The sequence below is a fragment of the Scyliorhinus torazame genome, chromosome 12, assembly GCF_047496885.1.
Source record: "Scyliorhinus torazame isolate Kashiwa2021f chromosome 12, sScyTor2.1, whole genome shotgun sequence".
Taxonomy (NCBI): domain Eukaryota; kingdom Metazoa; phylum Chordata; class Chondrichthyes; order Carcharhiniformes; family Scyliorhinidae; genus Scyliorhinus; species Scyliorhinus torazame.
Genome location: NC_092718.1, coordinates 161547422 through 161566216, shown reverse-complemented (window position 1 = coordinate 161566216; position 18795 = coordinate 161547422). Strand labels below are relative to the sequence as shown.

General features: G+C 47.5%; 1 protein-coding gene across 3 annotated transcripts in view; it reads right to left on the bottom strand.

Moving 5' to 3' along the window:
- Positions 1-2078: 2078 nt before the first annotated feature.
- LOC140386708 (complement factor B-like) overlaps positions 2079-18795 on the bottom strand; it is a 109786-nt gene continuing 93069 nt past the window's right edge. For all 3 annotated transcript variants that reach the window (XM_072469293.1, XM_072469294.1, XM_072469295.1), the window contains 5 exons: positions 15370-15455; positions 12176-12306; positions 8086-8167; positions 7430-7479; positions 2079-2302 (listed from right to left, as the gene is read on the bottom strand). In XM_072469293.1, the coding sequence (XP_072325394.1) occupies positions 2180-2302; positions 7430-7479; positions 8086-8167; positions 12176-12306; positions 15370-15455 (472 nt within the window). In that variant the 3' untranslated portion in view covers positions 2079-2179. The remainder of the gene's footprint in view (positions 2303-7429; positions 7480-8085; positions 8168-12175; positions 12307-15369; positions 15456-18795) is intronic.

Genomic DNA, 18795 nt, shown 5'->3' with positions numbered 1-18795 from the left:
AGGGTGGCGATGCAGTACCCCCGGATCTCCATGGAGTGGGATCCGGAGGCCAGGGAGATTCTCTGGGTAACGGGGTGTACCGCGAGGGAGCAGCGCCTTACCATCGTGGAGTGAATGAAGCTTTCCGTGCTCCCGGAGTCGAGAAGGCAGGAAGTCTTGTGCCCATTGACTTTCACCGTCATCGTCGCAGTTGCGAGGTTGTGAGGCCGGGACTGGTCGAGCGTGATGGAGGCGAGCCGCGGCTGGTGCCGGTAGGTCCCGGGCTGGTCGGCGTTGGTGGCAGGCGATGAACGGCCAGACGAAGTTCCTGACGAGCAGGGGTCCTGGGGTACCGTCCAAAATGGCAGCGAAGATGGCAGCGCCCATGGGGCGCACATGGCGGGCAGCGTTAAAGATGGCAGCGCCCACGGGCCGTACGTGGTCTTTGGGGACGAAAATGGTGGCGCCCACGGGTTGCACATGGGGGGTGTAGGAACGCTGGGGCTAGAAACTGCAGCAATCGATGGGGCCTGGCACACCGCAGGAAAATGTCCCTTCTTTCCGCAGGCCAACTACAGGTTGCGCTCCGCGCCGGGCAGCACTGCCGGGGGTGTTTGGTCTGCCCGCAGAAGTAGCATTTGGGCCCCCCGGGGTTGGCTGGCTGCTGCATGGGCAGGTTGGGGGCGGTAGCTGTAGCTGGTGGGGTCCACGATGTCCATGAGGGTGCCATGCGGTCGGGGGCGTACGACTGTACGTTACGGGAGGCTACTGTTAGTGAGTTCGCGAGCTGTCTGGTCGCCGCGAGCTCGAGCGTACCCCCTTCTAATAGATGCTGGCGGATGTACGCCAACCCCATGCCCGTAACAAAAGAGTCCCTGATTAAAAGTTCCGTATGTCCGACTGCCGGAATTGCCTGGCAATCACAGTTCCTCGCCAGGATGTGCAGGGCACGCCAGAAATCGTCTAATGACTCACCTGGGAGTTGCTGTCTCGTGGACAGGAGGTGCCTGGCGTAGAGTTTGTTGATCAGCCGAATGTAATGTCCTTTCAGAAGATCCATTGCTTCAGTGTAAGTGGGCGCATCCCAGATAAGGGGAAAAATATCGGAGCTCACCCATGAGTACAGGACCTGGAGCTTCTGTGCGTCCGAGGGTTGCTCAGTCGGTGATCTGAGGTAGCTTCGAAGCAAGCTAGCCAGTGGTCGAAGGCTGACGTGGCGTTGGCTGCTTGAGGGTGCAGCCGTAGGCGATCAGGCTTGGTACGAAGTTCCATCGCTGTAATATCTGTGCTTAATAAATTGATGCACTATCAATTACTACGAGACGAGAGTAGAGAATAATCGAGGCTTTATTAAGCAGAGATGTGTGGCCTCCTGCAGCTGCTACCAGAATGGGAGCAGCTCGGGTGTGCACACACATTTATACTCCGCCTACTGGGCGGAGCCAGCAGGCAGTGATTTACCCCGTACTTATAGTACAGGAGCCTTACCGTATTACCTCTAATAATCATCATTACAACTACTATACAATCAGTGCTGACTACCACTAGGTTAAAATCAGATCAGCCATGATCTTATTGAATGGAGGAGCAGGTTTGAGGGGCCGAGTGGCCTACTCCTGCTCCTACTCCATGTGTTCTTAGAAATTGCATTATCACAAGTCAAATTAGAATTTAACATAATTTGAAAGGTGGTTGAATAAAGGAGAATATAAAGGGGAACGGGGAACACCTTCATGTACTGTGCCTGTCAGTGCTTCAAAGGTAGCACCAAATGTCCTAAAGGATGGATCTCTACTTTAAATGATTCTCATCAATCTGGTCAGAATATTTGAATTCATGCAGCAAGACTTTTTTTCACGTTAAGCTTTTTCAAGCCTGTTGCTTATCTCACTGGGTGAATGTCTCAGACACAGCACAAAATTTGTCTGTCAGCTGTCTTATTGGAAATATCAACAGACTTTAAATACACTAGTTAACGTTTGTGTTAAAACAGCGGATAAAGAATGTCTTTTAAATACGTTGCCCAATTGTCCACCGATATCACCAGCAGTCACTTTTACCCAGTATTATTTAACACACAACTCTGTAATATGTCTATATTGGATTGTATAGCTGAGACATTCAGTCTTTTATTAGCAAGTTCCAGCTTATTGAACACCAGCCCATGGCATATTCAGTCTCCTATGGGCTTGTTGACTGTTTATTCGTACTCCAGATCGGTGACTCGCTCTTTAATCCAGCTCATCAGTTTGGGCACCCTACTATAAAACCCCATGAAGTTCACTCCACAATCGGGCGTTCTTCCAAAGCTGACGATGCCAACCTGTGGATGGTGTCAGAAAAGAGTTTCTTGTTAGCTTGGGAAGAGCAGCAAATGTCATCCCTAGCTCAGCGAGTAGACCAATGTTCTAATCTGTGACTAACACGGCCCTGAGACCAGCTGGTGGTGGTCGAAGGCACGCCGCTGTCTCTGTCATTGCCTCTCTTTCTACAAGTAAAGGGCCTGGTCACACTCATTGCCTCCTTGATGTGGTACAGCAGAACATGAGATTCAAGCATGTGAGAGTGCTGTTTGTACTCTGTGTCTCGCTTTACAATGCAAGATGGCCACCGACACCTATTTGCACATGTGCAGAAAATCAATGCCGCCACTCCGCTGCGACCAGCCCAGCAGTACCCCTCTGCGCATACGCAATGATGTCAGTATGCCCTCGTGCAGTCCTCCTCCGAAACTATGGCCAGAATTCTCCGGCCATTGGAATTCTCTTTTCCTGTTGGCAGTGCACCCCTGCTCCCAGGTTTCCTGGCGGCATGGGGTGGCTTTAATGGGAAATCCCATTGACAATCGTCGGGAACAGAGAATCCCGCCGCCAGTAAACCGCGCACCGCTGAGAAATACCCGGCTGGGGGAATCGGAGAATCCAGCCCTGTATTATTCCATAAACACATGTATTTTGAAACTGGAGAAAGTTCATCTGCAGGAAATGTACCACATTTAATGAGACAGGTTACAATCTGGAACTTTTCTCCAAATTGTCTATTTAATACATTTCTGCCTGACTGAGGGTTAAAAATACAACCCAGTGATTTTAAATAATTGGTGGATCTAGTGGATTTGGAACTGTTGCATTAACTTTAAAAAAAAAAATTTAGACTAGCAAATTATTATTTTTTGCACATTAGGGGCAATTTAGCATGGCCAATTCACCTACTCTGCGCATCTTTGAGTTGTGGGGGTGAGACGCATGCAGACACGGGGAGAATGTGCAAACTCCACACGGACAATGACCCGGGGCCGGGATCGAACCGGCACCTCGGTGCTGTGAGGCAGCAGTGCTAACCACTGCGCCACTGTACAGCCTTATGTTGCATTAATGTTATGAGGGCAGAGGGTGGCATGTGGCACAGTGGTTAGCACTGGGACTGCAGTGCTGAGGACCCGGGTTTGAATCCTGGCCCTGGGTCACTGTCCATGTGGAGTTTACACATTGAGGAAAAAGGTGACTTATGTAAGGCTGAGGAAACAAGGTTCAGACAGGGCATTGGAGGAATACAAGATAGCCAGGAGGGAACTGAAGAAAGGGATTAGGAGAGCTAAGAGAGGGCATGAACAATCTTTGGCGGGTAGGATCAAGGAAAACCCCAAGGCCTTTTACACATATGTGAGAAATATGAGAATGACTAGAGCGAGGGTAGGTCCGATCAAGGACAGTAGCGGGAGATTGTGTATTGAGTCTGAAGAGATAGGAGAGGTCTTGAACGAGTACTTTTCTTCTGTATTTACAAATGAGAGGGGCGATATTGTTGGAGAGGACAGTGTGAAGCAGATTGGTAAGCTCGAGCAAATACTTGTTAGGAAGGAAGATGTGTTGGGCATTTTGAAAAACTTGAGGATAGACAAGTCCCCCGGGCCTGACGGGATATATCCAAGGATTCTATGGGAAGCAAGAGATGAAATTGCAGAGCCGTTGGCAATGATCTTTTCGTCCTCACTGTCAACAGGGGTGGTACCAGGGGATTGGAGAGTGGCGAATGTCGTGCCCCTGTTCAAAAAGGGACTAGGGATAACCCTGGGAATTACAGGCCAGTTATTCTTACTTCGGTGGTAGGCAAAGTAATGGAAAGGGTACTGAAGGATAGGATTTCTGAGCATCTGGAAAGACACTGCTTGATTAGGGATAGTCAGCACGGATTTGTGAGGGGTAGGTCTTGCCTTACAAATCTTATTGAATTCTTTGAGGAGGTGACCAAGCATGTGGATGAAGGTAAAGCAGTGGATGTAGTGTACATGGATTTTAGTAAGGCATTTGATAAAGTTCCCCATGGTAGGCTTATGCAGAAAGTAAGGAGGCATGGGATAGTGGGAAATTTGGCCAGTTGGATAACAAACTGGCTAACCGATAGAAGTCAGAGAGTGGTGGTGGATGGCAAATATTCAGCCTGGATCCCAGTTACCAGTGGCGTACCGCAGGGATCAGTTCTGGGTCCTCTGCTGTTTGTGATTTTCATTAATGACTTGGATGAGGGAGTTGAAGGGTGGGTCAGTAAATTTGCAGACGATACAAAGATTGGTGGAGTTGTGGATAGTAAGGAGGGCTGTTGTCGGCTGCAAAGAGACATAGATAGGATGCAGAGCTGGGCTGAGAAGTGGCAGGTGGAGTTTAACCCTGAAAAGTGTGAGGTTGTCCATTTTGGAAGGACAAATATGAATGCGGAATACAGGGTTAACGGTAGAGTTCTTGGCAATGTGGAGGGGCAGAGAGATCTTGGGGTCTATGTTCATACATCTTTGAAAGTTGCCACTCAAGTGGATAGAGCTGTGAAGAAGGCCTATGGTGTGCTCGCGTTCATTAACAGAGGGATTGAATTTAAGAGCCGTGAGGTGATGATGCAGCTGTACAAAACCTTGGTAAGGCCACATTTGGAGTACTGTGTACAGTTCTGGTCGCCTCATTTTAGGAAGGATGTGGAAGCTTTGGAAAAGGTGCAAAGAAGATTTACCAGGATGTTGCCTGGAATGGAGAGTAGGTCTTACGAGGAAAGGTTGAGGGTGCTAGGCCTTTTCTCATTAGAACGGAGAAGGATGAGGGGTGACTTGATAGAGGTTTATAAGATGATCAGGGGAATAGATAGAGTAGACAGTCAGAGACTTTTTTCCCGGGTGGAACAAACCATTACAAGGGGACATAAATTTAAGGTGAAAGGTGGAAGATATAGGAGGGATATCAGAGGTAGGTTCTTTACCCAGAGAGTAGTGGGGGCATGGAATGCACTGCCTGTGGAAGTAGTTGAGTCGGAAACATTAGGGACCTTCAAGCAGCTATTGGATAGGTACATGGATTACGGTAAAATGATATAGTGTAGATTTATTTGTTCTCAAGGGCAGCATGGTAGCATTGTGGATAGCACAATTGCTTCACAGCTCCAGGGTCCCAGGTTCGATTCCGGCTTGGGTCACTGTCTGTGCGGAGTCTGCACGTCCTCCCCGTGTCTGCGCGGGTTTCCTCCGGGTGCTCCGGTTTCCTCCCACAGTCCAAAGATGTGCGGGTTAGGTGAATTGGCCAATGATAAATTGCCCTTAATGTCCAAATTGCCCTTGGTGTTGGGTGGAGGTGTTGAGTTTGGGTAGGGTGCTCTTTCCAAGAGCCGGTGCAGACTCAAAGGGCCGAATGGCCTCCTTCTGCACTGTAAATTCAATGATAATCTATGATTAATCTAGGACAAAGGTTCGGCACAACATCGTGGGCCAAAGGGCCTGTTCTGTGCTGTATTTTCTATGTTCTATGTTCTCCCCATGTCTGCGTGGGTTTCACCCCCACAACCCAAAGATGTGCAGGTTAGGTGGATTGGCCATGCTAAATTGCCCCTTAATTGGAAAAAAAGTAAAATAATTGGGTACTCTAAATTTATTTTAAAAAACTTTATGAGGGCATTAAGGAAGCTCGAAGGATGGACAAAATGGCGCTGGTGCTTAAAACAGAGCTGTGATGATTTGAGCAGCTCCATCTTTGGTACTGGCCCCTGCTTACTCTGTCCCTTGCAATGAGGACATGGAAAAACACACACAAACTGTGCATGCACGGCGATGGCAGCAAATGCAGCCCTGTTGGTGTGAGAGCACAATGTTTCATTCACATGTGACCAACATCCATAGGGCTGATTCCCTGATTGAACACTCCCAGCGAGGAGTGGATCTCACGGTCAGTGCTGGCTCTGATTACAAGGATTATCAGTATGGGACATGAAGATGCACACCAGAGACAGACTTATACTTTTGGGAGCCCGCGCTCTCCCTCTTGGCGGGGTCTCCACGTCACACACTGCCCCTGGTGACATGGTGGGCAGCCCCCAATGATGTTGAGTCCCGCCGCCAATAACATTAAACCCCGTCCTGAATGACATCAATGCCTTCTTCTTTCTGGCTAAATGGCTTGGCCTCTGCTCTCTCTCGCCCTCACTGCTCGTTCCAGTTGCTGCCCAGCCCAGCCCTCTCGTTCTCTGCGTTGCCTGGCTGGCCTGTGGCTCTGGTCGAGTGGGAATCTCTGGATGAGTGGGTCATGTAGCATGTGGGAATTATTGCCAACCATCCCAATCAGACTGTGGTGCCTGGACAGTGTACCTGAACACTGCAGGAGGCAACACCACAGACGCAGCATGCAACATCCGACCACCCAGGGGATGGGGCATATGGGGACATGTCCGGGACCGGAGGGTACGTGAGTGCCATGGGGAGGGGACCAGTGCTCGGTCCAGTTGACGTTTTGAGTGGGTGTCCAGGGTACAGGGTCTGGTGTCTGATGAGGGGGGGCCCACTGTGGCCCGGTCCATGGGCAGGGCATTCTGGGTTGGGGGGGGGGGATGGGTCCCGGGTCGTCTGCCAGTCTAATACCTCTCCCAATTACATACAGATATTGAACGCTATGGCAGGGATGTTGGATGCAGAAATTGCCCGAGTGGTGCTGCTGGGAGGCGATGCAGACAGACGCCGGAGACAGCGCTGGCGGCAGCAGCGCCACCAGATGCTCGTGGTAGCGGCCCATGTGCCAAACCCCGCCCCCATACCCTGAGGACCTGGCCGCCCATCAGACTAGGGAGGAACCCAGAGCGGGAGTCCCGCGACAGCCCAGGGTGTACAGGCGTCGATAGTCATTCGAACAGATGACGGACAGCGGGTGCCGCAGGAGGCTCCGCCTCAAAAAGTGCGGCTCCTGTACCCTATCCTCGCGCCCATAGTCTACTGTTAATGTTCCTTCATTTCTCTAACAGGAGCATGTAAATATTCAGTAGTTACAATTAAATAACATAAATAAAATGGCAGCAGTGTAAAGAAAAATTCAAACAGAATCAAGTGACTCTGAATTAGGAGGACGGGACTGTGTTTAAAGATAAATTAAATCAAACTAAAGCTTGGATGGAATTTCCAACATATTCAGGAGCCCGGACCAACTACCTGGATCCACTTTCGGTTTCTCTCCATGACGAAGGGTCCCCCGGAATCTCCTGCCAAAGTGAGGAAGGGAAATAGTCAAACTTCAACAACTGGTACAAGGAGTTAGTAGGACACAGTGGGCAGGATTTTACAGTACCGGGGGGGGGGGGGGGGGGGGTGCAGTGCCCACATGGGGAAATCCTAACCTTGGAGGGTACAGTGGGGAAGCCTGCTGATGATATTTAAATGTATGGTAATGGGGTTCCCGACCTTTCATGGCAGGAACCCCATTACGTCATTGCTGGGAGGACAGGAACAATCTCAATGGGAAATTCCGCCAGCGTAAAAGGTGCTTTGGGATTCCCGTTGGATTCTCCGCCCTCACCGGCTTTCACCGGCCAAAAAACAGGGGCAGAGAATCCCAACCCGGAGCGATCATAGGACATTACAGTTGGCCTCGGGATCCCTAGTTTAGGAAGTGGAAATCCTCCAGTGTCTTGTTCCCATTTGTATGTGTGTGTGTGTGTGTGTGTGTAGAGATGAATAATGAAGTTGTCTATGATAACTCATGGTTAAATACCCTCCCTTGTCAATGGCTACTTGTGTGAGGTAGTTGGAGCCAAGGCTTCAGGCAAGGGGGCGAAAGGTCAGGGTAGGGTGACCAAAGAAAGACTTACCTTTGCAGCTGTCTGTTTCGACGCCTTTAGCACAGAACATGGTTTCAGTTAATGGATGCGGTGAGCCACAGGTAAGATGATGCTGCAAAAGAACAGAACACTACCAGAGCTAGTATATTGCACATTTTAAACACCAGAGAGCCCAGTGTAATCTCCAGGTCTCCCTCAGGCCTTGCTTTAAGATCATGAGGATGGCAAACAGGAGGGAGCTACAGAGCAGCCACTCCTAGGTACTGAGAATTGTGACCCCAGGGCTACCTTAGGGCAGATTGAGGGCTTTTCTTAAGTTGCTTAACCCGTGAGCCTTCAGCTTACCACCTGGGATCACTGCATGCCCTCAGTTCAACTGGATCTCTTTGGGAACCTCCCCCCCCCCCCCCCACGAGACTGATCACCAAGTTTACTCCGGGTTGGTGCTTTCTCCTGGAGCCAGCTCAGTTAATCTGTACTTGGAGAATCTTAAGGCAAGTGCGGGGGGTGACAGCCTCGTGATCTGGATATTTACTTGGAGTTGGGAAGGTATGTATTGAGATCAGAAAATGTAGAAAGTCAGGTTTCCTAATTTTTCGCTAAATTTAATGGAAGGACATGATTCCTGGCAATAAACCACGGCCAGGAAATGGGGAGGAAGGGGGGGAAGATTGTAGGGGCCTTGGTTGGAGTGCTGGAGGGGGGGGGGGGGGCGGGTGATTGGGTGGTATTGCTGGGGGGAGGCAGAGATGGGAAAGGGTGGGGCTGGAAGATGAAAAACGTTGTGAGAGAGATCGGAAGGTACAGGAGAGATTGGAAGTTTGCAGTTATGGGGAGAGATTGGAAGGGGTGGTGGTGGTGGTGGTGTGGGGGGGGGGGGTGCGGAGATTGGAATGGTCGGGATGGGCAGATTAAGTTTCAGGGAAGGACATTGGAAGAATTTGGACTGCATGATCGGAAGGTGGGTCATGGGGCGATCAAGGATTGGGAATCCCAGCCAGCCATGGTTGCATTTAAAATGGTGGCACGCAATCTCATTACGATTTTAAGATGACCATTCCATCTCCTGGGAGCAGGTTGGCTGCCTGCACCCTCTGTTAAAACAGAGAACGGGAGGTTTGAAGTAAAGTTGGGGTTTCAGATTTTTTTACATGCCAACCAGCAAAAAAACTCAACAGTTTTTTATGTGTTAAAATGCTAAACCCAATGTACTCCTGGTCCTGTATCTGCATATCGAGAGTAGAAGTGGCCAGTCCGGTAAGTAGACTAATTCAACAAAGGCCAAGGTACTAACCAGAGAAACTGCCCTTTGAGCCGTCTCAGTAAACCAGGGAGACCTGACCAGGAGAGGGTTGAGCACCAATTCACTGTCAGTTCAGACAGAGTTATGATAATGATAATCGCTTATTGTCACAAGTAGGCTTCAATGAAGTTACTGTGAAAAGCCCCTAGTCACCACATTCCGGCGCCTGTTCGGGGAGGCTGGTACGAGAAGTTATGAAGCAAGTGTGAGATTTTAAATGTGTAAACATGAGAATTGTTTAGTTACTTCTTTTCATTTTTGAGAACTCCATCACCACAGATAGACAGATGGAGTCATTTATCTCTGTTTGCTTTGTCATTGCTGATGGAGGGAGGCAGGCACCAGCATGGAAGTTGGCAACACGGTGAACAAATATAATGACACTTTAATTATGTTTCTTTCTGCTCAGCGGGTCGCTCAGTTTGCTGAGTGTAGAGCAGTGATGGGCAACCCAGGCCAGTGAATCCACATCATGAGTGCCCCTCCTTCATCTCAGTGGCCACAAGACTGAAATTGGGCTTGTTGATTAACCGTGACCCCATGAAATATTTAATACACGCTGAATATTTCACAACGAGTTATAGAAAATGCTTAATCACGGGTGGCACAGCAGTTAGCACTGCTGCCTCACAGCGCCAGGGACCTGGGTTCAATTCCGGCCTCGGGTGACTATCAGTGTGGAGTTTGCACTTTCTCTGCATGGGTGTCCTCCACGTGCTCTGGTTTCCTTCCACAGTCCAAAGATGTGCAGGTTAGGTGCATTGGCCATGTTAAATTGCCCCTTAGTGTCCAGGAACATATAGGTTAGGTTAAGGGCAGGGACATGGGCTTGAATGGAATGCTTTTTCAGAGGGTCGGTGCAGACTCAATGGGGCGAATGATCGCCTTCTGCACTGTAGGGATTCTCGTCTATAATTTATATATTAATAGAATTGTCATCAACGTCAAGTGGTAAAAACAAAATAAATACAGTTTGCCGCAGAGCACGGCTCTCACCGTCAATGTTGTAAGCAATCAGCACATACCTCACTTCACTCCCCCCCCCTTGCTTTACGTGGGAATCACTTCAGCCATACCAACAGGAAAAAAAAAACGGGGCTGGAAATCGGTGGAATGTGGCACCCTACCCATGGGCGACGGTGAACAAAATGTCTCCTGGGCCACACTCAAAGAGCTCTCAGATTCTGGTCACTCGTAAAGGGAAATGCGTGCAAAGGGGTTACATCCAGAGGGTTCTGTATTTGATTCTGATATTAGATTATCTCAGTGTGGGATTACTCTTGCCAGAAGCGTGAATCCTGAAATTACAGCTTTCCATCCAATAATCACTTCTGCATTGGGGAAAATCAAATTAATGCCAATTTGAGAGGACAGTATACGAGAAATGATTGAAGGTGGCTTGACCTGTTCCTATTGTGGCTGTTTTAATAGATCTGTTAATCCATTTAGAAGTAAACTAACACCTGTGTTAGAATACTGGCCTGAACATTGTGCTCAGTGTCCACTCATCAGTCCCCTGGCAGTCTCATGACCAGGGTCTAGCATTCGCAACACCTTGCCCTGGATTTGATTCCTGTTCGGGGAGATTACTTTTTTTTTTAAAGTGTCAAGGCCCAGTTGGTAGCCTCTGCAGCAGAAGATTGTGGGTTCAAGCCTCATCCCAGGACTTGGGAACAAGGTGACGCGCCAGTGCAATACAGAGGGAGTGCTGCACTGTCAGAGGTGATGGTCTTCCAGACGAGCTGTTAGAACTGAGCCTGCCTTCTCCTGCAGCTGGACATAAAAGATCGCAGGATCGGGGGCGGGGCGGTTCTCCCCGGTGTCCTAGACAATATTTATCCCTCAGTTAACATCAGAAAAACAGATTATTTGGCCATTATTGTATCGCTGTGTGGGATCTTGCTATGTGCAAATTGGCTGCTGTGCTTCCTGCATTACAACAGTAACTCACTTCAAATATACTTCATTGGCTGAAAAACTTTGTAATGCCCGGTGGTCATAAAAAATACAAATCTTATCATACGTAACTGTTATTTTCAGGTTTATATTTTCATTGTTAGTCTACCCACACCACTTATTGTGCATTTTCAAATCTATGTTCTTTTTTCCACTGAGCTCCCCTTCTGTAACTGATGGCTGTTTTCCGACTGGCTTGATCTTCTCTCCCAGCATGCAGCCTGTCACCGGTGGCCACTGCGTCCGTCACCAGTGTACAGCTGGGAGATTGCCAGCAGATCCGGCAGCATCCATTATCTTGACCCCTGGTTCTTTTGACATCACAAGTTGAATGAATTGGGCATTGGATCTGCATCGATTTGGCCCCGCAGCTTTAATCCATAGAGTCCCCACAATGCAGAAGGGGGCCGTTCGGCCCATCGAGTCTGCACCGGCCTCTGAAAGAACACTCGACCTAGGCCCACTTCCCCGCCCTAGAATCTTAAAGGTATCAAGCTTAAAACTCAACACGGTGCTGCCCTGGTATCGTATACCCATTTTAATATGGTCATGGACTCCAGTCAATTATCCAAGTATAGGAGCTAAGGCAGCATGGTGACACAGTGGTTAGCCCTGTTATGCTGAGGTCCCAGGTTCGATCCCGGCTCTGGGTCACTGACCATGTAGAGTTTGCACATTCTCCCCGTGTTTGCGTGGGTTTCGCCCCCACAGCCCAAAGATGTGCAGGGCAGGTGTATTGACCATGCCAAATTGCCCCTTAATTGGAAAAAATTAATTGGGTACTCTAAATTTTTTTAGAAAAAGAAAGAATAGGAGCTATGACGGAAAGGTGATACAATTCAGAAACTATAAATTTTGTACCTGAACGTCCACTTGTGCATGGTAGAGGTTGTGAGATAATATTTTTCCTTTTTTATTATAGTATCCCCACCCACTCACATAACCTGATATTATTTTTTGCATTCTTCCACCACGACCTGTCAGGAGGGCATCTGCAAGAAAACATGAAAAAGATATTCAACTCCAATTATTCAACTGATCTCGCAACGCTATTTTAATGTGTACCAAGACAATGATATTTAATCTTCTGACTAGAGCCAAGAACCAGTTTGTTGGTAATGGCCCAAAAGGAGGCCTAATTTTGTCAGTTTGATTGACCTGCAGCCATTGGTGCGGGTGAGCCAATCAGGGCCCGTCGCCAGGCAAGATAAATGGAGGGCGTCAGCAGCAGGAAAGGCCTTCGGCTGCTACACTACCCACCAAATCCAACAAAAAAAGGGAATGATATGAAGGGTTTGACCAACCAACATTGGGGCAACCGTCAGATAAGATTGGAAAATGCTGAAAAAGAAAGAAATGATTGCCTGACATCCAATCTCACTCCAAACCACAGAACATCCTGACTTGAAACTGTACTGGTGTTCCATCACTGCCACTGAGTCAATATGGGCAGCACGGTAGCACAGTGGTTAGCACTGTTGCTTCACAGTACCAGGGTCCCAGGTTCGATTCCCGGCTTGAGTCACTGTCTGTGCGGAGTCTGTACGTTCTCCCTGTGTCTGCGTGGGTTTCCTCCGGGTGCTCAGGTTTCCTCCCAAAAGTCCCGAAAGACGCGCTGTTAGGTAATTTGGACATTCTGAATTCTCTCTCCATATATCTAAACAGGCGCCGGAATGTGGCGACTAGGGGCTTTTCACAGTAACTTCATTGCAGTGTTAATGTAAGCCTACTTGTGACAATGAAGATTATTTTTATTATATCCTGGAATTCCTTTCCTAGCAGCACTGTGGGTGCGCCTGCACCACATATACTGCAGGGATTCAAGAAGACAGCTGACCACTGCCTTCTCCAGAGCAATCAGGAATGGGCAACAAATGCTGGGCTAGCCAGGGTCGCCACATTCATCAAAGAAAAAAAAGACAGAGGAGTTAAGTGCTTACACTTTCTGCTATTAATACTTTAAAGGTCTGGTTGGTGGACACTGAAACAGGGGTGTAGCAAAAGCAGTTTTTTCAGAAAGTTATGAATGGACAACTTTTTAAAAAGCTTTTTCACATGTGATATGGCTGTTATAGCAGTGACGGGCAACCTGGCCTAGTGAGTGGGCCACATGGGAGGCCCCCATATATTCCAGTGGGCCGCAAGATTGAAATTGGGCTTGTTCATTAACCTCCTTGTATAAGATTAAATACATTAAATACGTGTTGAATATTTGATACCGAGCTATAGAAAATGTTTAATCATTTACATATGAATCAAACTATCAACTTCAAATGATTAAAACAAAATAAATATTTAGACTTTGAAATTACTGCTATCACAGTCAATGTTATATACAATCGTATGCACCTCACTTCACTTGCCCTTGCTTTATGTGCAGATCAATTCAGTTGTACCAGTAGGGAAAAAGTCTACGTGGATGAAAATCAGCAGAATGTGGTAACCCTTCGTGTGGGCAACAGTCAACAAAATGTCTCGTGGGCTGTATTCAGACTCCAGGTAGGCCGGATGTGGCCCCTGGGCCGCATGTTGCCCATGACTGTACTATTGTGTTCATTGGTTCAGTACAGCATGTATAGTGCATGGGGGGGTGGTACGATGGCACAGTGGTTAGCACTGCTGCCTCACAGTGCCAGGGACCCGGTTCAATTCCAGCCTTGGGTGACTGTGTGGAGTTTGCACTTTCTCCCCGTCGTCGGCCTGGTTTTCCTACAGGTGCTCCAGTTTCTTCCCACAGTCCAAAGATGTGCACGTTAGTTGGATTGGCCATGCTAACTTTCCCCTTAGTGTCCAAAGATGTGCAGGTTAGGTGGGGTTATGGGGGTAGGGTTGGGCAGTGGGTCTAGGTAGTGTGCTCTTTCAGAGAGTCAGTGCAAACTCAATGGGCCGAATGGACTCCTTGTGCATTGTAATAAATCTATGAATTCTATGAATGGGCATGGAAGTGAATTGATGAGCACGGAAGATATGAGCGGTCACGGTGGGGTGGATGAAGGGGCACAGGTTGGCATGGAAGATATCCGGGTCCATGAAGGGTGAGTGAAGGGAACATAGCTTGGCAGAAGGGAATGGCTAAGACCTTTTCAACTTACCTTTCAAAAAGTTTCCTCACCCAGACAATGGTTCACGACATCTCTGAGGGACCATGCACCTTGACTCCTTGAAAAGCTGGCCGGATTCCATGAAGATTGTGGCAGGCGAGGAGACTCCTCTCCCCGAAATGGAGGTGGGCAAATCAGGAGTGCAGAGTGCAGGCTTGTAACCCGCACCATCTCGCACCCTTATTCCGCTTTGACGTAAATTGGGGCCAGGGATGTCAGAATCTGGTCTCAGCCACCATTTTTAAAAGTCGGTAGCATCTCCCCAACTCTGTGAAAGTTCAGCCCAATTTGCTAGCCTGAGAAAGAAATGTAGCCCATGGACAGAGATAGTATGTGTTCCGGGCATTTCCAATGTTGTGGGAAGTGTTCTGGAATCTACTGAAATTCTTTACAAATATTGTTTTGTTCGTTCACATTTATGTGTAAAGCTACAAGCAAGGAGGGAGGTTAAATTGGCCACATTTAACTGAAGGATGCCACCTTTCCAAAGATAGGAGAAATGCATGTGGGAGTTTGGAAATATATCAATGTAAATTCTTTCCTTTTCCAATGTGTGAGGTTACAGCAGTCAGCTCACATGGGTTCATTGTCCTGACACCACAGAGATCTCTGCATTGTATTAAACATTGAGCAGCAGAGGTAACCACTGGTCAGAATGGACACTATAGGTGGGATTCGAAGTCTCGTCTGTGGCGGGATTCATTGCCAGCGAGAACTGGAAATTTGGCATTCCAGCCAAAACTCCGTGGCACCGGAGGATCGCAACCGTGAGCGAGAATGGAAGATCTTGGCACATGTCCTCTAATGAGGGAGAGACTAGAGAAGTTGAACCTGGGGGAGATGCATCACAAGATACACACAAATCATAAGACGCAATCGGACTGTTTCTGGTGGCAATTATTAGTCCGCCTGGGATTTGCCGTTAAGAAAGAAGCTTGGGGCCAGTTGCGTTACCTTCATACTGACACACTTCATCCCAAGTGCCCGCTACCGAGGAAAGAATCTCCGCGCTTTTCTTTGTACAAGGCAAACAAACGGGCCTGCAAGATATAAACCGATGGGTTGATTCAGCTGGCTTCTCAGATCATTTGGTCCACTGACCCTTGGTTGGGGCAAAATATCCCGTGAATCGTGGACTGATCTTACCCACCCGCTTTCGATCAGGATTGCAAAAAAAGACTGATCAGGATTAACGGGAACCGACGGAAACGATAAATATTTCGCTGCTTTTTCACTCCCGCTTGTAATAAAATTACGTACTTCAATTTTGTTTCTAAAAATATCAATTAATTATTATTTCACCCGAGAAATAGAAGTCTAGCCATTTTCAGGTTACAAACAGACAAAACAACATGTTTATCAGAAACATTTTAATTTGTATTATGAATTCAGCCCAATAATCTTCTTCTGAGAAACATTGTTACCACCCCCTAGGCTAGTCAATTCCAGCCCCACTTGACCCGGAGTCGCAACAGAATTGAAATTGATCAATAATTCTTAGAAAAACAACCAAAGTCTTTGGCCTTTGGCTGTCCATTAATTACAGTCACCAGGTTTGTAAATTTAAACACAATTACATTTATCAATAACAAGAACTATAATTAAATATGAAGCAAATACAAATGGTTCACCATTATCTAATTCCAACCCCCCCCCCCCCCCCACTTGAACTTGCCTCCAACCTCTACACACATGCACAGACAAGACAAACAACCACAGAGCGGAGGAGAGAGGTATAAAATAATAAGTAAAATGATAAAGAGCCTTTGTTTCAGACGGTTGTCCAGCACACCTTCCTTAAATTTAGGCTTTCAGTTTGAGGTTTTCACTGTAGATTCATTCAGGTCTCTGCAGTTTCAGAAATATAGCAGCTTTACTGGAGAATACATAAGGGAGTGAGAGAGAGCAGGTCCTTTCCTTCCAGGATACAAACTCTGTTTTCCTAAGGTCTTTGGAAGTAATCCTACTCAGGCATGATCCAAGCACCATCTGTTACCAGGCAGAATACAGCCTTTTGGACAATTCATTAGCCACCAGCCAACCAATTGCACCAAGTCCCACCAATCTCTTGAGTGCCGAAAGGTCTGAGTTCTGCAGTCCAAAACTAGCACAGTTCTAGTTTTGTAACCTTTGAATTCCTCATTTCCCCTGCTCTACTTAAAGAGCCTCACGCCTGTAGTGGGTAAAGTCTTGGAGGGGATTATAAGAGACAAGATTTATAATCATCTAGATAGGAATAATATGATCAGGGATAGTCAGCATGGCTTTGTGAAGGGTAGGTCGTGCCTCACAAACCTTATTGAGTTCTTTGAGAAGGTGACTGAACAGGTAGATGAGGGTAGAGCAGTTGATGTGGTGTATATGGATTTCAGCAAAGCATTTGATAAGGTTCCCCACGGTAGGCTATTGCAGAAAATACGGAGGTTGGGGATTGAGGGTTATTTAGAGATGTGGATCAGAAATTGGCTAGCTGAAAGAAGACAGAGGGTGGTGGTTGATGGGAAATGTTCAGAATGGAGTACAGTCACAAGTGGAGTACCACAAGGATCTGTTCTGGGGCCGTCGCTGTTTGTCATTTTTATCAATGACCTAGAGGAAGGCGCAGAAGGGTGGGTGAGTACATTTGCAGACGATACTAAAGTCGGTGGTGTTGTCGATAGTGTGGAAGGATGTAGCAGGTTACAGAGGGAAATAGATAAGCTGCAGAGCTGGGCTGAGAGGTGGCAAATGGAGTTTAATGTAGAGAAGTGTGAGGTGATTCACTTTGGAAGGAATAACAGGAATGCGGAATATTTGGCTAATGGTAAAGTTCTTGAAAGTGTGGATGAGTAGAGGGATCTAGGTGTCCATGTACATAGATCCCTGAAAGTTGCCACCCAGGTTGATAGGGTTGTGAAGAAGGCCTATGGAGTGTTGGCCTTTATTGGTAGAGGGATTGAGTTCCGGAGTCGGGAGGTCATGTTGCAGCTGTACAGAACTCTGGTACGGCCGCATTTGGAGTATTGCGTACAGTTCTGGTCACCGCATTATAGGAAGGACGTGGAGGCTTTGGAGCGGGTGCAGAGGAGATTTACCAGGATGTTGCCTGGTATGGAGGGAAAATCTTATGAGGAAAGGCTGATGGACTTGAGGTTGTTTTCGTTGGAGAGAAGAAGGTTAAGAGGAGACTTAATAGAGGCATACAAAATGATCAGGGGGTTGGATAGGGTGGACAGTGAGAGCCTTCTCCCGCGGATGGAAATGGCTGGCACGAGGGGACATAACGTTAAACTGAGGGGTAATAGATATAGGACAGAGGTCAGAGGTAGGTTCTTTACGCAAAGAGTAGTGAGGCCGTGGAATGCCCTACCTGCTACAGTAGTGAACTCGCCAACATTGAGGGCATTCAAAAGTTTATTGGATAAACATATGGATGATAATGGCATAGTGTAGGTTAGATGGCTTTTGTTTCGGTGCAACATCGTGGGCCGAAGGGCCTGTACTGCGCTGTATTGTTCTATGTTCTATGTTCTATATAAGTCCATTAAGCATCCATGGATCAAAATGCTAACAGCAAAAATAGAGGAAAGGAAAAAAAGGGAATCAACAGAAAGGGCCCTTACACTATAATCTTACATCTGCAGTAATCAAACAAAGTCAACAGTAATATAAATCTTACTTATGAAACTACATTCTCACAGATCTTACAGCTCATACTGATGGTAATTCATGCCATACACAGATTTTTAAAATATTTAATAATTAATGGGATGTGGGCATCACTGGCAAAGCCAGAATTTGTTGCCCAGCCCTAATTGCCCTTGAACTGAGTGGCTGGTCCATTTCAGGGTGTGGCTAAGGGTCAACCACATTGCTGTGGGTCTGCTGGGCCCTTGACTGTCTGGTTGTGTGATGTCCTGCGAGTGGTGGGGTTGAGGATTCTGGCCTGTTCTCGAGTCTGGCGTTGCGCGTCAATCGTTTGCATTTTGGACCAGCCCACGGACCTCCTGGTGGACCCTGGTGGACCACCAGTGTCTCACTCCATACTTTGGGAACCACTGGGTTTACATATGAACATCGAGGGTGAGATGTTGGATCGAATCTTCCCAGCCCAAGTTAGGTGGAATGGAAAATTGGAATGCCACTGGTCAGGTCGGCACCCTGACATATTGCCATGGTAAGATTTTATCGCAGGTTTCCTATGACAGCTGTGACATTGTAATGATATGTACAGATGTAGACAAGTAAAGGGTTGATTATTACATCTCAGGGTAACACAACCACTAGAGGGCACCACTAGTTCCCACTATAAATATTAGAACGCAAAGGATCTTGGTCTCTTCCAACCAGGAGTGACTAGACAGTAGTGTGTAAGAGAGATAGATCACAGCTTAGTTTAGC